Here is a 21,929-nt window from a genome sequence, read left to right on the forward strand (position 1 = left end):
TTCCGACGTAAACTCAGGCCTCTCTCTCTCTCTCTCTCTCTCTCTCTCTCTCTCTCTCTCTCTCTCTCAAACGTAACATTAACGAGATATCGGGATAATGGTTACGGGAAACTTGACGCTCGGCTAGCGTAAGAAGGATATAATTGAGGCGCTTTCTCTCTGTGGATAGTGTATCGCGTTTCGGCCGTGCATTTTGGCCGGACCTATCCAAGATGCGCTGTCTGAGAGGAGAGAGAGAGTATAGCTATACGGAGGTAGGGAGGTCTCGCGCGTGAAATTTTGAGGAATCGGTTGCGATAGCCTAGAACGTCGAGGACGCGTGGATCTGGTTATTACGCGGAAAATTAATTGAGGATGCACAAAAAGTGAAAGGTTGATGAGAATTTGATAGCTTTGTGGGAAGCACTCTACTATAAGATTTGGTTAGTTTTATAATTTGATTTTGGCGCTGGAATTTTGTGTGTGGTGTTTAGAAGTAGAAATTTTCGGGGAACTACGATTAGAGTGTATTAGTAGATATTAGAGTTTTTTTATGTTCTCAGAATTTGATTGTTGTCGAGAGAGTTCTTTTGAATGTATTCATATACATCGATCTAATGAAACTCAATTATTTTTAACAAATTTAATTTGTAACCATAATACTCGAAACGTAAATTTCATTATATTGACGCATTGAACAGGTAATAAAATACAATTATTTTCGCTTCAATCAAATAAAAGCAATGCTCAACTGGGTAATTTAATTTAAATATTCATCGATGTTATGTCTCGCGTATAAAATTTACATTAATACTCCGCAAAAATAAAATGTTATAGAATATTCAATTTTAACTGTCTCTCGAACATCCAGGCCCTCGGCAAATATTTACGTCGAACCGTCGTCAACCTCCCTCAATCCAAACTTTTGACTCAATTTTTCCCCGGATTTATCAACGGTACAGCCGGGCTGCGAAACGATTATCCGATGACGCATTGATCGTCCAATAGCTCGCCATTTATTCGGATTTCTCGCGCGCGCAGCGACCAGATGAAATATCGCCGATGTGGCGTGTCCGAAACGATAATTGGCGAAAGCACCGGTATACCTATATACACTGCCGTCGAAACGTGCTTTTTGGAGAGCTTTTTTCGGCAAAACGCAGATGGCGTCGATGCAAGACCGCATGTTCGTAACGGCGAAACGACGCGTGTATGCGCCACTTCCGAGATTTATGGATTTTACGACGTTTACGTTATAGAATTTTTTTTATATTATTATTCGTTTTGACATTTACTTTTATGGCGACATGAATTGTATGCAATCTTGAGTAAAATCAGTTTTATTTAGAATCTTCAAATTCATTTTTATTTTTCTCCCGATGTTCGCACACCCTTCAGTGTGAAAGCTCCATACGCTTTGAAGCTGGGCAAGTTCCGATAACATCATCAAGCAGTAAAGGTACATCGTCGATTTCGCATGCAGAATTGCGCATCAATTCGCACGTGATATATTCAAACCAAAAAATTTTTGGTCCTCTATACGTCTCCCACATATCTCCGATTGTTTGGCATAGCCGTTCCACAAGCGCGAGACTAGAGCGCTCGTAATTTGCAAATTGGAACGAACGAACCAGTGGCAGCAACGCTCCAGCTGTCGATTATCCGTAACGCCATAACTTTTCAACAAGGCATTAGCGCTTTGCACCGGTGATAAGTGCTCCCTACCTCCGAAATTTCGGGGCCAATTGTTTCGCACACACGTGCGCATACGGCAAACGCACTGAAGCCTCTGTGCAGTAGGAGAGACAGACTAACGCATCTCGCAGAAGCTCTAATTGCGTGTTCGGGATTTCATTAGGCTTGCCTTGGCGTCTTCCTGTAGGTATATGTGTTCAAGCCAAGTTCGAGAGGATGTGGCCCAGCAGCGTCGAGACAAACGTCGTCGTCAGGCAGAAGCGGAAGAAGAGCTTGCGGCGGAGAAGTTCGAGACTCGTGGCTAGTGGCACGGACGATAAATCGCGCGATATATGCTCGCGGTTTATTGCTTGAGATGTGGAAGAAGTCTCTTTGAGGCAGGAACGTTTATACGGAGGAGATGCCTTTGCCGATGGCAGCGGTGAGCTTCTTTGATACGCTCGCGAGATTTGTGGTCTTTACGAATGACTGCTGCGGTTTATTGGGTGGATAGTTTCTTGCCGTATTACTTTTTCTGTGCCAGTAACTCGAATTTTTACGTAGAAGTTTCATTTTTCTTATCTTTCCAAAGTTGATGCAAAAATATGGTACTATGCTAACAAGTTTTTTTAACAAAGTAAACACTGTAAGACGAGCGATGAAAAAATGTGCAAAAATATGTCATAGTCTGTCGGAAGTTTTTATTTAATTATTTTTAATTTGATACTGTCGGTCGATCTAGACAATTGAAATAAAAAAGGGCAGCGTGTTCAGCAAGCAGGATAAGCGACGATAAAGTTAATCTTTAAACTCCGATAAACGAAACGTTTGCGCTAATATTAACACTGTAGAAAGTTACTGCGCATCAAGTCGGTCGCAGAGTCCATATTTCACGACGATCGACAGAAGCAATTCAATCTCGTTTATATTTAAGATGCGTAATACGAAATAAGAGACCTTTCTTAATATTTACGAAGAAGTGCAGAATAAGTCAAACATGGACGTCAAGATACTTTTGCTACTGGCTATTGTGGGAAACGCTGAAATATGCAAAGGCTATAGAATACTGGCGCTGTATCCACTTCCGAAGCAGAGTCACTTCATGATGATAAATCAATTATTAAAGGGTTTGGCTCACAAAGGACACCAAGTTGACCTGATCAGTGTGAATACCCTTCCAAAATCACATCCGAATTACATGCAAATCATGAAATTACCGGACAATGCGGATCCTATCTTCAGTCGGTACGAGAACATAAAAAATTTGCACTATAACTTCAGTATGATGTCGTGGATGGGCTACTTACGATGTCAAAAAATGGAGCATCCAGAATTTCTAAATCTTGCGCGTAATCCACCAAAAGCTCCACCTTATGATGTGATCATAGTGCAGGTAATTAATAATAATTTGTTTTGTGTTATGGTATACTAATTAAATATAAAACTAGATGCTCAACTCTCACTGCTATATGATCCTTGGACACCTGTGGAATATACCTGTCGTTCTTGTTAGTACTGGGTCTCTCTACCCGTGGATGTATGACATGATAGGAATTCCAGAAAATCCTGCGTATATCTCAAACAATTTCGCTCCTATTCCAGAAGGAAATGGCCTTTGGACACGAATATACAATACTTACATGTTTTATTACATGAAGTTTAATTACTTGTATTACTCTAGGATGCAAAACCAATTACTTCAGAAGCTTTTTGGTCCAGAGGTACCGACTATACGAGAACTCGAAAGAAATGCTTCACTGGTTCTTATTAATAATTACTTTCCCATCAATGGCATTAGGCCGACGACAGCGGGATTAATCGAAGTTGGTGGGCTCCACATTCAAAATGATGGTCCCGAACTTTCTGACGTAAGTATCAGCAGGATGCAACAATTAAAAAAAAAACCGTTCTGTTACGTTGTTATGCTTTTTTAGAAACTCAAAATATGGATGAATGAAAGCGAAAAAGGAATAGTTTACTTTAGTCTTGGCTCTATTTACACATTAGATGTATTTCCCGCAGAAATCAAGAAAATCATATTCACATCATTGGCAAAAATTGCTCCAATGAAAGTTTTAATGCGACTCAAATCCGAAAAATTATCCTTTAAAGTTCCAGACAACGTTCTTATCATGTCCTGGATACCACAGGAAAAAGTTTTACGTAAGTTACAAAAGACCTTTTAATTTTCATAGCTGTTAGCTCAACTACTTAGTTATCTGTAAGACAATCAATGTGATAATAATGCCTTGCTAATTTTTAGAGCATCCAAATGTGAAGGTATTTATAACGCACGCTGGTTTACTAGGAACACAAGAATCAATTTATTACGGAGTTCCGATGTTATGTGTGCCTTTTGCATTTGATCAGTGGAGCAACGCTAACAATTATGTTAGCAAAAAAATAGCGGTTAAAGTCGATTTAGCAAGTGTTACGCAAACAAAGATTGATGAGGCATTGAATGAAATATTAACAAATCCTATCTATAGGTACAACATATAAATATGGCGCCATTGCTGCATTTTGTAGAATACTGTTAATGAAATAATTAACTTTTTTTAAATTATAGGGAAAATATAAGAAAATATTCTCGATTATTCCGGGACCGTCCGCAAAAGACTATAGATACTGCGAATTACTGGATAGAGTACGTGATACGAAACGGAAAGAATTCGTTGAGATCTGCAACTATGGATTTTACATGGTGGCAAATATATTTGTTAGATGTTTACGCAGTCACAGTTCTTGGAATTTCAATGTTTCTATACTTCCTCATAGGAATCATTAAAATCTTTGTTCGATTATTTAACTTAAAAAACAACAAAAAAACTAAAAAAAACAATATTTCCAAATTAAAGAAGAGATAATGATCTATTAAAAAGCAAATCACATGATATGAGCAGCATCATTATTTATACAGGCATATTTTATTATCGAATCAAGATAACATTTCCTAATCTTTTTTAAGAATTATATAACTATAACGTGAAAAAGTTATTTATAACATTGTACAAATTCTGCAAAAAGTTTTTTTTTAATAAAAAATATCTATAAGTTTTAGTTCAAATTGCTTGTAATATTTATGCGATGAATTTGTAATTTGATATTACTGATCATGCGTAGCTACCTTGCTTACGTGCATAATGCGTTTAAAGTGTATGCTGGTCTTTTTCTACAACTCGCTCAGAAGAGAAGAGGGAGGGGACCACGCACGTTAGCCTTATCTGACGTTAAAAGAGCAGTTTCTTTGATTGATCATGTAACCATCAATGAATTGGCAAAAAAATCGATATTTAAATATGTAAGATAGTGAGCAGTTATACAAACAAAACATAAAAACATTTTTTTTATCATCTGCGATTTTAAGCCGAGTAACGATACCAATCCGCAAAGCAAAGAGGATAAATGTATTGAATAAGCATGACTCTACTATTTTCATCTCATGCGGCGTCCTGGGTGGCTATACTGTTTATAAGATAACGTCTTGTTATTTTCAGTTAACGTTCGAACGCTCTACTCTCTACACGTAGCAATAGTAATCAAAATCAAGTTACTTATTTTAAACAATTATATAGTATTATAATTAGGTGTTATAAAAACGAAATAGTAAGCATTTCAAATAAGCTTTATTCAATTGGCAAACTTTTTTCATGAGTACATAAGCATATTCTTTGCCTTTGGTGCAGTGAAGTGTTTGTAAACCGCGCAACAGTTACTTAAGTGACTATGAAGGTCACAAACGTACTTTTATTTCTTGCAACTATTGGATCGGTGGAAATATGCAGTGGATACAGAATCTTGGGAATTTACCCTGTACCAATTCGAAGTCACTTCATAATAATAAATCAACTACTAAAAGGTCTCGCTGACAAAGGGCACCAGGTTGATCTCATCAGTATTTTTCCAGAAAAAGAAAAACTACATCCCAACTATACTCAGATAATAACTTTACCGGGTCAACTTTCTGAAATAATACCTATAATGAATATTACAACAGTAAGAAAATTCGGTTGGGATTTAAGCTCAGTAGCTGATTTTGGGTATAGAATTTGTGAAAACATGGGAAATCCGGAATTTTTAAAATTAGCCCGAAATCCACCAAAGGATCCACCCTACGACGTCATTATAACTCATGTAAAGCAGTTAGGCTACATTTTATAATTATTAAATTTCTTCTATTACTTTGATGAACTTATTAAAAACTTCATTACTTCAATGTGATCAAGTGCTGAATGACTTAGTTATGAGTATTTTGATATCTCCTCTGATTACTTGCAATTTAATTTAACTTTTAGATGTTCAGTTATCATTGTTACGCTGTTCTTGGACACCTCTGGAATATTCCAGTTGTTCTTGTAAGCACAACGTCCTTATATCCATGGATGCACGTCATGATTGGAAATCCGGAAAATGTAGCATTCTCACCGAACAATCTCATTCCCGTACCAGAAGGCAATAGTTTCTGGACCAGATTTTATAATACTTATGTATTTAATATGTTAAAGTTTAGTTTTTTTTACTACTCAACAAATCAAGATCAATTGCTGCGTAAATATTTTGGTCCTGATGTGCCATCCGTCAGAGAAATTGAGCGAAACGTATCGTTAGTGTTGATGAATACGTATTTCCCTATAAATGGCGTCAAACCGATGACAACAAACTTAATCGAAATAGGTGGCCTTCATATTCAGAATGAAGGTCCTGAACTTGAAGAAGTGAGTACAATAATAATATAGTAAGTGTAAATAGTTTTACTTTATTTCAAAAAATATATTTTATTTCAGAAACTTAAGAAGTGGTTAGATGAAAGCAAGGATGGCGTGATACTTTTTACTTTTGGTTCAATGATGCAAGTAGAAACGCTGCCAAATGAAACTGTTGAAATAATCTTCAAAACGTTGGCAAGAGTAGCGCCGACACGAGTTTTAATAAGGATTGCTGAACCACAAAAATTGACAGTTAAAGTACCGAATAATGTTTATCATTTGCCTTGGATACCGCAACAAAAAGTGCTTCGTAAGTAATATTTAATCCATGGTATAAGTATAATCATAAGAAGATAAAAATCAAGTTTATATTCTAAAGATTTTACAAAATTTTAGAACATCGTAACATTAAATTATTTATCACACACGGTGGCTTACTTGGCACTCAAGAATCAATCTATTACGGCAAGCCAATGCTATGCTTGCCAATCGTTGCCGATCAATGGACTAACACTAGAAATTACGTCAGCAAAAAAATAGCTCTCATGCTTGAGCTAATGGAACTTAAACAAGAAGAATTTGATTATACCGTCAATGAATTATTGAATAATCCAACATATAGGTAAATCAAATTTTTCAACGTCATATATTTTTTTGTAGTTTGCATTAAGTTGAATGACGATATTATTATTATTTTAATGATTGATAATAATTATAACGTAATTGTAGCGAGAACACAAAAAGATTATCGAGATTATTCCGCGATCGTCCGCAGAGCGCTATGGATACAGCTGCCTTTTGGATTGAATTCGTTGTAAGAAATGGAAAGGACACAATGAGATCTCCAGTTTTAAATTTAACTTGGTGGCAAGTAGCACTCCTGGATGTGTATGCAGTCACCTTTGCTATACTATTCACTGCTTTGTATATTGCAATATTTATTTTAAAATGTTTATTACGATTAGTGTGCTGTACAAACAGCAAAACCGTCTCAAGGAAAAAAAAGGAAAGTTGAACATTATGTATATCAGTTACTATTTTATCAGTATTAGAGCTCCCGTAAACTTTGAATTAATAAGCTTTTATGTGAAAATCTGAAATAGCTAGTAGAGAAGAGAAATGAATTCTAGAAATTTCTATAAAAATAGTTTTATATTAAACAAATGTTTAAAGAAATATCTGTATATTTATTATGGAAACGATACTTCGTAATTCATGATTAAATATTTATTAACATTCATTGTTTTTATATTTTTAATACAACAAAAAATAAACATGAATTTTTAAAAAAATATACGTTGAGACATTTTTATTTCGATCCTTGTAAAATTTTTAGTTTCTAAATTATGCATAGAGAGATTAAATAATCTTTTATATAAATACTTTTGCCTAGCTGAACTTGTGAATCAGCTTTGCGCTTGGACAGTCAGTCTCCGACTTACATCGACTGTGCGATAAGATGCGAATCAGGTAGCATCCACAGGGGTACTCGCGATGCAATTCCGCTGTTGCTTACCTCAGGCGTAGATACACGTACGCGATAATATATACATATCATTTTTGCATCTTATATTTATTCGATTGTCCGATAGTATTTGGAATCGATGTCTTTAATGATAAACATTGGAGTATAAATACTTTGAATTTATTCAGCAAACGCAGTATGAATAAGTATACTGTCGAATGCAGACAATTATATTTACAAATAAAGAAAATGTTACAGTATAATATCAAAATTGTTTATCGTGAAAATCTTAATTAGACTTATTAGTTATAATTCAGTATAGGCTTCACTTTGCAATCATGATTCTAAATAAAATGCTATTATTCGTTTTGTTTATAAAACTAATATTGTTAAGTTATGGATCCCGTATTTTAGCAATTTTTCCTTTTCATGGAAGAAGTCATATGGGTGTTTTAGAGCAAGTTGCGAAAGTTCTTGCGAAACAAGGACATCACGTTGACGTGATAAGTCATTTTCCACTAAAGGAACCATTTCCTAATTATACGGATATTATAGCACTTCCAAAAACTGGTACTTATGCTAGCATGGATTTTAAGACTTTAACATCAACGGAAAACAGATCGGATTGGATTTACGATAAAATGAGAAATATGTGCGACTATCTTGGAACATCAGAAATACAAGAGTTAGTAAAAAATCAAAGAAAAAATGTGACTTATGATCTCCTCCTAGTGCATGTGAGTTTATAGTTCCTAATATTTCAAAGTCTTCGTTATTGTTGTATGCTCATTTCTTAAATACATTCAAATATATTTGTATTTAATAGTATATGTGTGGTTATCAATGCTTCTCTGCAATTGGTTATATTTTGAATCTACCAGTGGTCGCTGTAGTAACTACTCACCTCTACTCCTGGATGAATACATTCGTGGGTAATCCACTAAATCTGGCTATTTCTCCGAATACTCTTTACGGATTTGAAAAAGAGGAGATGAACTTTTGGGATAGATTAAATAACGTGGTAGAAACGTATCGATCCATACACTCGTACTATGGTCGAGCAGACGAGCAAAATTATTTCATAAAGAAATATTTAGGATCAGACATGCCAGACTATCACATTTTAGAGCGAAGAACTGCTCTCATAATGTCTAATTCTCATTATTCTTACAATGGAATCATGCCAAAAACACCGGCGGTTATCCAGATTGGAGGTATTCACATTAATAATGATACGGCTAAATTGGATAAGGTAAGAAAAACATTAAAAATAATTTTATCGCTTTAAAAAATTTCATTCAAATCTCTCCTCGCGTTAAATTCGTGTATCTCCCCCAAAGCTTGCACCAAAGATAACTTTTATCAATCAATCTAATGCACTTCTGTCAATGGAAATTTACACACAGAACTTGAGGAAAATACTGGACAGCAGCAAGGACGGATTTGTTTACTTCTCTTTCGGCTCCATGACATTGATCGAAACTTTTTCAACGGAAGTTATTGAGAAGTTTTACCTGACCTTCCGAAATCTATCTCCCATTCCTGTTATTATGAGAGCATGGCGACCCGAACTCATGCCTAAAAATCTGCCGGAGAACGTGTTTGTCTATTCCTGGCTGCCACAGCAAGAAATTTTGCGTTAGTTTCCTTCATATAAATATTATTGAAGTACTAAGTTAATGTCATTTGATAAAAGAATAAATTTTCAGAACACCCAAATATCAAGGGTTTTGTAACTCATGGCGGAGGACTTGGAACTCAAGAAGCAATCTACTATGCAGTACCTATGATATGCATACCTTTGTTCGCGGAACAAATATTTAACTGCGATACGTTGATGAAAAAAAATCTCGCTCTGAAATTAAATTATGATACTGCATCGCAGGAAGGTTACGAATACGCCTTTAAAGAGATTCTATCGAATCAAGTTTACAAGTAGGATGAAAACAGCGGACATATTAGCTGTATCAAATTTGGTTATTAAATTCTTCTTTTTCCTTGTGTTTCAGGAAAAAGGCTCTAGAATTATCAGCTGTGTACAGAGATCGCCCTCTGAAACCATCGGAAGAAGTGATTTACTGGGTCGAGTACGTGATACGGCATGGTGCGAACACCTTGAGATCTCCAGCAGTTAATTTGCGATGGTGGCAAGCTGAACTTTTGGACGTTTATTTTTTTATTTTTATGTGTATTGCTTTGGCCTTAGGCATAGGAATTTTTATTGTATATAAGTTCTCGACATTGTTGAGCTATAGAATATCAAGAAAATCAAAACAATCGATAGCTAAACACTTGAATGGGACGACGGCTTCCTTCAACGGGAAATTAAACGGTACAAAATCAAAATCAACTAGTAAAAAAGTTGATTGATGTCCCGTGATCTCTAGTCAATTTATACGCTAAAATGTGATATTTTACTAAACATTATCTTATATCTTATAAAGAATAAATAAATTTAAACAAAAACATTAAATATTGTATTGTAGTATTAGCATCAGATCCCACGATAACTCTTAATATTTTTCATAACCAGAGAAACCATGGAAATCCAGTGAATCCATTCGACCTAAACAATAGTGTCTTAATATCTCACCATTTATATGCTTCTGGAAGCTCACCAAAAGAAAAACAAAGTCTAGCCTTCCAAACCCTATTGAATCCCACATTCCTGCAGGGGCTGCAGCACACGCATAGGGCGCGCAGCATTAGCCTCAAAAACAAAAGACTGCAGCGGTAGCAGCAAGCACTCGAAGCGACGAAACAAAGCAGCAGCCAGAGCAGCAGACGTTAAATCCAGCTCGACGGCTAAGTCGTATTTTCCCGTTGCCATTGTAATCGCGCGGCACTGATAGCGTAAATTTGCCGAGGGAATATTTGCCAGCGACCGGCCAGCGAAAGAGCTTTATATCCTCCAGCCGAGTCGGCGCAATTAACCGGCAAGTATTTGCGATTTTCCCCCTCGGGAAGAGCCAGGAGGATTTCATTTCCTTATACCGGTCGCTGAAACTTTATGGTGCGCTCGAATGGAACCCTGTGTATGTGTATATATATATATAGCTGATAATAGTGGTGGAATGGGCTTCGTCGTAAATGTGCGCGAATGAATGCGAGCTTATGGAGAGGCTCGAGCATAGAGGGTGGGTATGGAAAAACTACGCCGAAGAGTGATTCCTTTGAAGCGTTTTGCGTGCTGCATAGCTGGATCTTCTGCGCTTAAGGAGTAGCTTTTGTTGTGTGTACTAACAAAAGCTGTACTTTACGGTTGACTTTTAATGGATGACTGTTCACAATTCGAAATTTGTATCTTGAAGAATAGCGATCTTAAGAGCATGTTTGTTCGCCACACTGGCAAGGGGAAAGTAGAAGCAGAAGAACTTATCGTTAGCCGTCGATGATAAAACTATTCAAAATATATAAAACCATTATCTCCTTTATCTTTCAAAAACAAGTAAGATCCCTTATAAAATTTGATCAGCATACGCATGCCAAGAGATCACTATATTGCGCCTGTATCTCCGCAACCTATCTTCTCACTCCACATCCGTACACTGAAAAAAACACAGTCGTTTCTGCTGTAAAGTCCGGTAGTTTTAACCGTTCTGCAACCGTAACGACTGTTCAGTAAGAACAACGGTGTGCCACTGGTAGTTTTGGCGAGTCGCGACTCGTAAAATTGGTCGCTTACGCGGGACACCAGCAAAAACGACCGAACTGATTCTTTAAAACTGCCGAACTCTACGGTAATCTTGGCTAGTCTTCGTACAATGACGAATTACTGGTGCGAGTTCAATTAAAATGGCTGTGTTTTTTTTCAGTGTATACCTCGCGCGCGGAGCAGCGACCGCTTTGCCGGTGCTCTCTCCTAGGCGTGTATTTACAAAGTTGACTTGTTGGCTTTCGTCTGAGTTGGCTAGAGCGGTGCGGTTGCTATTGGAAAACACGCGCGTGTACTGCAGCCGGCAGGCACTAAAGCGTCGAAAAATCGTAAATTTGACTAGGAAACACACAACTCGGCTGGGATAAGATCGTCGCTGTTGTAGTCTGTGTTGGGGAGAGTAGCTCCACTGCGTATGCCGGGGAGTCGTGTTGCCTTTTTTGCGGCCTGGAATTATGGGGTTGAAAGGGTTTCTCATTCGGCGATTCGGGAGAGGAGGAGATTGCGTTTTTTCCCAGCAGATATTATTGCTTTGCTATTTATTAACTACGGACGAAAAATAGCATCGCTGAATTTTCATGTTAATAGTGTTTGACTTTATGATTTTTAAATGTTCTTTGTATTGAAAAACAAATGATAGTAGAGTTATTCGAGGCACATTTAAAATTCATTATCTTCTGCCGGTCTGTTGCGTATATTGCCAAGAAACGCAGGAATAAAAAAAAACTTCTTTTTCCTTTAAATACTATTTTTATTCAGGGCATATAAAGATTGTGAATAGAGAATGCTCGTAAAATGTAAATAAAAAAAATAAACAGGAGGAAGAAATGCAACTATTGTAAACGAAACGTTAGCTTCACGACTGTTTTAATTGCGCTCGAATAGGAAGTAGAAGCTTTAAGGGCAATAGAAAGAAGAATTAATTTTCTGCTGGAAAGAATATAAAGAGGAATAGAACTATTTTCCCGACGGTAAGAGAACGTAGATAAAAACGATAAGAGTTTTATTTCCTACTGTTACGATATTTAGTATAGTATATCTGGACCTTAATAAAAATTAGGGGCACGCTAATGCTAACCCAGCCGACCTACTTTACGGCTAGAAAAAGTATCATTGAAAAACCCGATTTCATCGTACACAATCTCCCTGAGAAAATATTTTCTATATTTTACAAAATAAAAAAGCAACCAATAGTCGTCAAACGACCTGGAAACTCCGCACTAAAGAATTCGCAATCAACGTAACAAAAGCAGTAACTCCCAACGAAAACTTCCAGAAAAATCCTCTAGCTGGCGGGAAAAAAATTCGAGTCAACAGCTCGGACTATCACTGATCAATAGTTCATTAGTGCCGAGCCCGTGGGAAAGAACAACAGGCGTATTTTTTCCGGGACGCTCTCGCTGCCGCATAGTAATCACGCAATAGCTCGCGATTCCGATGATCGATCCTCTGCGCAACGTTCTCTATTATTTCAAGCTGCTCATCGGAAAAGTTCGTGGAAGGTTACGCGCGATCGCGCGGTAATCCACACGATAATGTGCGGCTGTGGACGATAAGCTAATACATACAGGTCGGCTGCGTTTAATTATGCGAAGGCGTAGGTTTATCTTTAATAAAGAGTACGAGAGTTGCATCGTGGAATGTGCGAGTTTGTTTGTTTTAGGTGGATATGACGAGACGAAAGAATAACATTATTGTAATAGTTGATTGCAGTTTTGTATAGGACTTCATTTCATTGAGATTACTCTATATTTATATTCGTGGGGGCTGCTGATTATTTAAGGATTTTTCCAAATAAATCTTTTGTTGGGAATAATACACGCCATTAAAACGAAACTAGAATTACTTTGTTGCAGACAAGCGAACTTTTAGAACGCCAGAAAGAGCATTACATACCTTTATCACTAATTACGCAGCAAGCTTTTAAAATAAAAACTCGCACGTAATAAAGTTAAATTTTATTACACCATATCCACTTATTTTACGATACACTCGTGAAAAATTTATAGCGCGTTTATCATTACAAAACTATTCGCTGGAAAAATTGAAAATATAAATCTACAGCAAGCTAGTCTCATCCGGAATATCCCTATAAATCTCCACATCAAAGTCAGCGTATGCAAACTAGCTTGGAACAGGCGTTTCGTCTCTCGCGCTCGCGCCAAAGGCGGACACAGACGAAAATGATAAGGTGACTAAGCTCGCCAAGATTGTAAAGCAAAACGAAAGGAATAAGAAGAAGATGAGAGTGAGAGAAAGAGTAGTCGTCTACGCGGAACAAAGAAGTAGGTTAAAGCCGCGGGATGTACACGCGCTCCTTCATTCGCGTTATAACTAGAAAGGAAGAAAGAGCCCTGCGGTAAGCCACAATGCGAAAAGAAAACCCGCGCCCGCAGAAAAAAGCTCCTTATCGCGAAAATCCCGCGCAAATAGCGGCAAAATTTCGCTCGGCATTCATGAACAGAGCCAAAAAGGATATGGTCATAAAAATATTGTTTCCTTGTTTACTTCCGTTATAATTAACTTACTAATTACGCGAACAAACGAATCGAGTTGAAGTATGTTCTGCTGATAATAATCAGTCTACAAGATTTATGTTGGTTGTATTGTTTTTCTCTGAAACGGTGCATGCAAATAGCCTGTCCGTTGATAAGATAAGCGCTGAAAAGTGAGTGTGGTGGGAAGAAAAAATTCGGTAGCTAAAGAGCCAAGTTTGTGAGTCCAGCAGCTGCTCTAATTGTCGAAGCGTGCTACTGGAGTGGCAATTTTCTTAAATAAAACGCAATTAGATGCGGAGCGACGCGTCGCGATAACGAGTTCTGGCTGTGAAAAAACCTGCGCTAACTTTTCCTCCGCGATTCACTGTATTTTCTTCAAAAAGTCCGGACAATTATACTCGCAACTTCGGCTCTATTGTCTTGCTTAAGTTCGTGTCTTTATTACGTTTTAGGAAGAAAGTGCAGATTACACGCTTCCGTTTTGAAGGTAAATTGAAATACTGTAATGATTATACTGTCAAAATTCTTTATAGAATCCTTTTGTTTAAATGTAACACGTTTACTTATTCGCAAGAATAAGGACTTACGTATATATAAAGTTCCATACGTATAACAATCCCACTAATTATCGATTGCCACCTGAATCTATTACAACATCGAGTCCTATTCGCACATGAGCCTTCAGGGTAGGAGAGAGAACAATGCAGGCTAACGTATGCAAGTAAACCATCTGATAATGATGACACATTCGTCAAGTCCCTTTTTGCCTATAGTGAATTCCAGATAAGCTAGCTTTACAGAGTTTAATGAAACGCAGTTGAAATTTATACCTACAAAACAGTTTCGCCAACTTTATGATCACTTGCACGAATTCGAGGTAACGTATTATTTAAGACCCGCGTAATTAACTGCTATACCGAGTTAATTAGGCGAATGAAGATCTAATTAAGATCCGAAAGCCTTACGGTTCCCAAACTAATTCGTAAAATTAATATACCACACTATGCACTCTAGGTCGATTTCAATTCCGATTCGTCACCTCCTTCGCTGCGATATATATCCCAAGTCAATCAAAACACTGCCTCCCGATTAACCATCTACTCGACGCTCAATTGATAGTATACGACTTTCTTCGTCTCGCTATGCAGGTTCATCAAAGCGCAAGCGGCCTTTCTTTGCAAGACGCAAACACACAATATAACGAGCGCGCTGCAGATAAAGCAATTTCGCCGCAGGGCACTTGGGGGGCTTCTGAGATTGCGCGCGGAAATTCTTGCGAGCGTCTCCTCTCTTTTATATGATACCGCTTCGAGAGAATGGGAAAACCGCAGCGCGAAGGGAACAGTTGGTGGCAAAGTATTACTGTTGCTACTGTTGCTGCTGTAGGTATAAGTGGAGCTTTTCAAGCTCTGATGCATTTTTGCGCAGTTTTCCAATGCTAATCTGCTCTTTCTAGACGAAATTACTGGAAACGGTTCCGGAATAATACTCGCGAGATGTGTGCTTGTGGCTAATTAATTTTAAAAAAGAAATTGAATCTATAATTGCACACGAAAACTAGAATAGAGGAACGGTGAGACTTTATGTCGTAATTTCCAAAGTCAAATCCAGACTAATGCGCAAAGCTAATTCCGGTGCTTCGCGCTGTCCACGTCGTTATTTTGGCAATCGTGTTTACTAACGATAATACGTTTATAATAAGAAGTTCTGGCGACGGCTGGTCATCTAATTAGAGCCAATGCAAACACCGATCTAATTCGCTGCAGAACCAAAAGTTAATTATAAACTGTGACCTAGACAGCATAATAACTGAGCATGCAAAAGAAATCTAATAACAACGTCTCCGACGAGCAAAGAATAAAATAAAAAATCGTATTTTTTCAGTATCGATATCGAACGGCATATAAATTCCTAAAGCGACCGCAATACCCTCTCTGTACCCAAAAAGAACAATTATCTCTCATCCGCATCCGCGAGGATCCAGCTTCGCACAGGGAGAGCTATTAGTAATCCTCGTATACCCAACAGTTAATCCCATCGCCTGCGGAACCGAGGTGCGCATATAAAGGAGCCTAACCGCTCTGTCCGTAGAATCCGACCGACGGAAAACAGTCACTTTGGAAAAGCCCGCCTTTTTCTTCTCCGAGACTGGCTGTACGGGAAAAGGGACGGCGCTACGCCAACGGGGGCAATTTGTCAAACGTCCACGTCTGTTTCAGCGAGTTGTCGACGATGCTGAGATAGGTACGATTTCTCGGGATCAACTCCGATCGGAGGAGAGGTATCGCGGGGTTATGGCAGTGATTAAAAGAAGGGTTGCTCGCGTCTTTTTTTTACGAGTCGGGTTCGGCTGTTCGGATCACTCGGGAAGATTGTCTTAGGAAAAATTAGAATGGTTCATTTGCAGGTTATTTCTTTTTTATAGACTAAAGTTATGTACTCAAAACAAAATAGAAATAAAAAACTGCGCTATCACCGCGAGAGTATCCCTCTGCACCGCCGTCTATCAATGTCTCGACATACCCGTCTCGATCTACTTACTCGATTGCATCAGCTCTGCGGTATCGTTCGTGTCGCGCAATGAATACATCACGGTCTTCTTATCCACACCTCAATCGCGACAATTAATATCCCGCGTATAAAGCGCGCGCGTGCACGATGCGCGTAATCGTCGGCATCGCTCATTCGCACGGCTGTGGACGTCGAGACACGTTACAACGAAACGCCGATCGTAAAATCCAGCGGGTGCGACCGCGGAGCTTATCGAAGATCGAGATCAGGCGACACTCGGGGCCTCAGGACGGTGAGTACGATGCCTGGACGTTGTCGCTTGATGGCTTTTTTTTCTTTAGAGCTTCTTAATGGGTACGCGAGCTTTAAGTCGATGGGCGATGCTTTCTTGCAGAGCTTTTTGTTTACACGTATCGATGATACTTTAGAACGCATAGAACTTGTATTATTTGTGGATCAAAAATTTTGAGAATTTACAGTCATTTTTTAAAAATCTTACGACATCAAGCACTCCGTTTTATATGAAAGATAAGTTATGAAGCGATTTGGGACAAGCTGCGAGGCAACGAAATCCTTCCCTCGATCGAACGACCAAATTTAATCAATTTAATTTCTCTCAAATTAAACCCCTGCGGCGAACAGTCTCCATCTCGAAACGAAACAGCACTTCGAGCAGCATCCGCAGAGCCGTTAACAATGGATACAACATCGATTTCCCCCATCCCACTAACATTCAGTACAGCGCGCTGCTTACTCCGCAAGCAACTAATGCGTCGTGTACCAAGCTACAGCCTCCGAGACTGCAGCAGCTCTTCGGTCTCGATAATACGAGCGAACGCAACAGCGCGAGTTTCTCCTCGCTCGCGCAGTTTGGAATTCATACCGCGGCGAGAACGGGATTTCGAATTTACGTCATAAATACTTATTATCGTTTTCAGCCTCTCCGTTATGATACCGTACCCGCGATCATTACCATCGTTGTTTATGTAGTCGTGCATGGAAGAGCTATTGAATTTTATACGAGCTTTCACATTGCTCGTTGAACGGAGTTTGTTATTCAGAGACGTTTAAAGCTCGATGGAGAGGATATATGCAAATTGTCGAGCTCACCTTGAGCTTGGCGCGAGATAAATGCCGTGGGGGAAAAATCTGCAAACGCTCAAAATGTTTTTAAGAAGTTATTACACGTCTGCACACACACACACACATGCACACTTGTTCTCTCTGGTAATGTCCTACTTCAGAGAGTGCTTCGTCACGTCACCCGAGAGCTACGAGAGAACATCTTAGCGAAATTCTATAAAGGAATTTCCCGGCGAAAAAGCATCTACTTTCCCAAGGGACTTTCATAGAGGCGTTAGATTTTACAAAGAAGTTCGATGTCGGTTATATATATGAGGATCGCGCGCGTGGCAGGGGAAAGGGAGGGATAGAAAAATGTACGCACAAAGCCAGCTTTTATACCCTGGCTATGCGCGTAAAAAAGGATTTTTACTGTTTTCACGGGACTATTTTTAGCTCCGACGATGCGTGCGATCTTTTCCCGCATAATTTTTTAATCTCGATTTAAATTTGAGTTTCCCGCGCGCCAAGCGCACCGCGGGGTTGAAATTTGAAATTGAGGGTTCGTGAGAAATTTATGAAGCTGGCCACTAATGCTCTGCAAAATTTTAGGATGTATTTCAAAATTTGTAGCCGCGAGTAATGTGCCTGTGCTCAAAAAGCTTCTTCAGAAAAAAAAGCTCTCGTAAATTTTAATCCCTACGATCAGGCGTAACTGTTTATTGCACGCGGAGAAAACAAGTAAATTGGCACGATAAAAACTTTGTTCGTCAAATCAAAACGATAGACTTCTTTTTTTCAAACTCTAGTAGGAGGACGGAGGACGGAGGACTGCACAAAGCGGATTATCGCAAAGGGTAGAAGTCTAATAAGACCGAGATGCACTTGGAGAGAAGAGTATAACTAGTGCTGCTAACCTGGCGGTGGAGTGGCGTTGACGGCCAGCTGCCCGAGGCATTCCTGCTGACGCTCCAATTTGAGTAGACGCAGCTCGTCCTCTTGCATGGTGCTACCCGCCATCGTAGTGTTCCCCGGCACCTAGTGGACAGAAGAAAAAAAGAATTTATGAATTTTCTTCATCCAAGCATTTACTTTATTGGCTCGATAATATTCTGAAATCCCGGGAATCAAATTAATAGCTTGCTGATATCTCGGCGCGAAGTTAATCAGTACTCTAGTTATTCGAAAGTAATTTAATCGATTATTAACCTTCAATTATTTAATTATTGACAGATTTTTGCTGTTATTTATTTTAGATTTCGCTCTATTTGATTGGATTATATATAGTAAAATCCTGTATAAAAATGTTATCACGCGTAATGAACCATTTTCACAACTGAGTTATTTTTTAATATAGAGTAGGTCGTGATTGCCTTATGCATAATCCATTTTCATTGGCATCAGGCTGTGTTCTCTAATTAGGTCAAATAATTGAATTTCCGTGTCTTCATTATCGAGACAGAGATGAGGATTCTGAACTAATTTAAAATTATTTAGCACCTGCGCGAAACTGACGGTGTTAGAGACTAATTATATCTTCCGTCTAATGGATATAACTTGAGTGAAAAATATAATTAAATTTTTAAGAGGAATAGAACCAAATTTCGAAAATATATTCTGTTGATTATTAATACAGATTTTAAAAATTGTGGCTAAAATTTCTGCAGCCGATTGATATTTACATGCATCCATTTCTATACACTAGCAGATCGGAATAATGCCAAGAAAGCGCGTAGCTATACAATATAAAAATCGATTTCTAATTAAATCGAAGATCAGATCCTCGCCTTGCCGTCGCATCTCAGATATAGTAAGAGTAAATAAATCCCAAGGTATGCAAAACGACAGGAGGAGTCGGTCGATCTGCAGCCCGAGGGAGGAGCCGCGAAAGAAAGGGAAAGCCATACTCCTGCGTGGTTTCTTCCGGGTTCGGAGGATTATCGTATTTGCATGATGAAAAAAAGAATGACGAGAATCTCGGCTACTTTTGAAGTTTCCCAACACAAAGTTGAGAAAATGTAAAGTCACTGCTCTGATTTTTTTAAACTCAGCCAATAAGCTGCTGGTGGTTATAATTTAGGCTTGATGGGCGAGAGTTTACTGCGATTAATTTCGCGTTTAAAAGTTAGAGTTTGAAATTAATTGGGAGCACGTAAAGCGGATGCTTTGAAAGTTTCTTTATTCATGTGGTGGAGCTTGATGGACTGTTGCTGCTTTTTACGAAGGGAATGTAATTACGAAGTAATCAGGCATGTTTTCATTTTAGTATGCTGAATGGATTAAAATGAGTTTAGAGGAGCGCGTTTGACTTCGAAACCAGATTTTTACCTAAAGTTTTAAATGAAATGCTGAAAGAGATATTTGCATTATTTCTGTTATAGTGATCATTCGATACTTTTTGTTTGAAAAATATGTAACTAACCAAACTTTTCAAAGTACCTATCAGTCATTGTGCACAACAATAGATTCTGTAATGCATAGCAGATCAAGCCAATATTGACGTTTCTGCCAGTACTCATTCAATATTGGTTCATTAATTCTAGATGCATCTGTTCAATTAAATTCGTCGAACAATAAGCTTTGTAGAGAATTTCGGAAAAGTAAATTTAGATTCTGTATAGGGCATCTAACAATCCAAAAATTTTTATATCATCCGATAGCGAATAATCAGTAAATGATCTGTATTAAAGACAGGATGCACTCGATGGAAAAGACACACTCGAAATAGACGATTACACGGGCTCTAAAAGTACATTCGTCGGTATCATAAATCTGCGGTATTTTTGATGGCCCGTATTCCATTAGTTTGTAATGCCAAGATATTCGCATTTTCGAGAAATGCACGAGCGTGATATGCAAGTATTTTTGTGTATTTCATTTGCTCCGATATTAAAATAAATGACCGGTGACGCGTGCTAAAAATTCACTCATTCCAAGGGAGAAAATTTTTAAAATCTGCTGCATAAAGTTTATGGAGATGTAGGTTAGAGATTGAAAAAAATAAAATCTTTGAAAGAAAACAACATAAAAATGTACCTTTTGAAACCACGAGCCGCGAAAATGCCAACTTTATCGCAACGCAGTTTCCCCTTTCAGACAAATTGATAAACTTATATCGAAAACTTTCCTCCTGCATCGACTCGTGCATGAATTTTTCGATTAAAAGTGTGTCGCCAAAGTTACTTGCGAATATGCACTTACATAAAACAGTGGTAAGCTCTTGAGGAATCGAAAATTTTTTTATTTATTTATTTTATTTATTTATGTTTCGTTCAACGTTATGCTATCATTTTCATCTTCGTACAGCACGACATATATGTGAATTCAATAGTAAGGATGTAAATCGCGAACCGGTATAATGCTCATTGGCTATACTTTTTTCACGCTGCGAATGGAGAATGAAAAATCGTTGAATAAAAACAATTGAGCGAAGGGGCTTTTTTCAACTGCACATCGCATGGATAGTATTTGTGAGATAGTATTTGTGATTGATTTTAATCTCATGTAAGACGGTTCTTGTACATACTCTACTCGAGACTTTGTTTTCTGCGATGTCTGATATTTTTCGTTCCAATGCTAGTATATTTTCACTACTCTGGTACATAAGATCTTCGAATAAAAATTCAACCGTACTTGTAAGAGCATAGATTTATGCCAAATATTAGAATATTCTCACCAGATGGGTGAAATAGTACTGTACCACAGCCTCCCATGTAACACTCATGCCATTTGCGAAGGATTCGAAGAACCGGACTAAACAACTAAGAGTAAAACTATCGAACTACCACCTGACAGCCTATAACTCTCTACAAAGGCACGACGCAGGACATATTTCGTTGAGGAGAGTTAGTTTAGCATAGTTCCTTTGCAGGCGTACAGTGTCGCGAAGATGAGAATCATTGAGTGACAAGTTTCCTTTCTCGAGGACGCGCTCGAGAACATTTGACGTTTTATATTGTGCGAGGCACGCACTGAGACCTTCAAGTATGCATGTGGCGCGACGACAGCCGCGGGGAGTCTGTTTATAAGTTTAGCGCAAGTTTTTTTGAAACGAGAGAGATATGTGCATTGAGGGTGTTCATGTCGTACTCACGGAGTGTGTTGTGCTCACAGAGAATGTTTGATAAGACTCTAAATTGTACTGCTCTCTGTCGGAAGGTGAACATACACATATTACCTTACTTGTGACAGTTGTATAGTTTCAAAATTAAAATTTAATATCGGGAATATTTATTCATGCTTTCACACGATTTTTGATGCGGAAAATGAACCACACAATCAGTGTATAGGTTAAGCCAATACTTGCATGAACGATACATTACACAGAAAACTTGTAAACACTTGAATTTCAAAAATTATCGCAGCAGCAATAAGCGCAT

At 38.2% G+C, this 21,929-nt stretch overlaps 4 protein-coding genes across 11 annotated transcripts in view; 3 read left to right on the forward strand and 1 right to left on the reverse strand.

Annotated features, from left to right (window-relative positions):
• LOC100117395 (calcitonin gene-related peptide type 1 receptor) overlaps nt 1-21,929 on the reverse strand; it is a 167,856-nt gene that overhangs the window by 73,449 nt on the left and 72,478 nt on the right. For all 7 annotated transcript variants that reach the window (XM_032598069.1, XM_031927682.2, XM_031927686.2 and 4 more), the window contains one exon: nt 18,468-18,588. In XM_032598069.1, coding sequence (XP_032453960.1) covers nt 18,468-18,588 — 121 coding nt within the window. The remainder of the gene's footprint in view (nt 1-18,467; nt 18,589-21,929) is intronic.
• LOC100117432 (UDP-glucuronosyltransferase 2C1-like) lies at nt 1,315-4,713 on the forward strand. The gene is made up of 5 exons (XM_001601624.6): nt 1,315-3,046; nt 3,102-3,521; nt 3,588-3,816; nt 3,917-4,142; nt 4,223-4,713. Exons 1-5 carry the CDS (start codon nt 2,651-2,653, stop codon nt 4,518-4,520), a joined length of 1,569 nt encoding a protein of 522 aa, XP_001601674.2. The 5' UTR covers nt 1,315-2,650; the 3' UTR covers nt 4,521-4,713.
• On the forward strand, nt 5,122-7,653 carry LOC100117477 (UDP-glucuronosyltransferase 2C1). Of its 2 annotated transcripts, XM_032598068.1 has the most exons (6): nt 5,138-5,259; nt 5,340-5,787; nt 5,949-6,368; nt 6,438-6,669; nt 6,756-6,981; nt 7,089-7,645. In XM_032598068.1, the coding sequence occupies exons 2-6, from the start codon at nt 5,380-5,382 to the stop codon at nt 7,372-7,374; spliced, it is 1,572 nt and encodes a 523-aa protein (XP_032453959.1). In that variant the 5' UTR covers nt 5,138-5,259; nt 5,340-5,379; the 3' UTR covers nt 7,375-7,645. The 2 variants fall into 2 exon arrangements, with proteins under 2 accessions (XP_016838956.1, XP_032453959.1); XM_016983467.3 differs by having other exon boundaries at nt 5,122-5,787; nt 7,089-7,653.
• LOC116416964 (UDP-glucuronosyltransferase-like) lies at nt 8,564-10,239 on the forward strand. The gene is made up of 4 exons (XM_031927687.2): nt 8,564-9,076; nt 9,231-9,462; nt 9,534-9,759; nt 9,834-10,239. Exons 1-4 carry the CDS (start codon nt 8,654-8,656, stop codon nt 10,192-10,194), a joined length of 1,242 nt encoding a protein of 413 aa, XP_031783547.1. The 5' UTR covers nt 8,564-8,653; the 3' UTR covers nt 10,195-10,239.

Source organism: Nasonia vitripennis, chromosome 3, assembly GCF_009193385.2.
Source record: "Nasonia vitripennis strain AsymCx chromosome 3, Nvit_psr_1.1, whole genome shotgun sequence".
In the NCBI taxonomy this organism is placed as follows: Eukaryota; Metazoa; Arthropoda; class Insecta; order Hymenoptera; family Pteromalidae; genus Nasonia; species Nasonia vitripennis.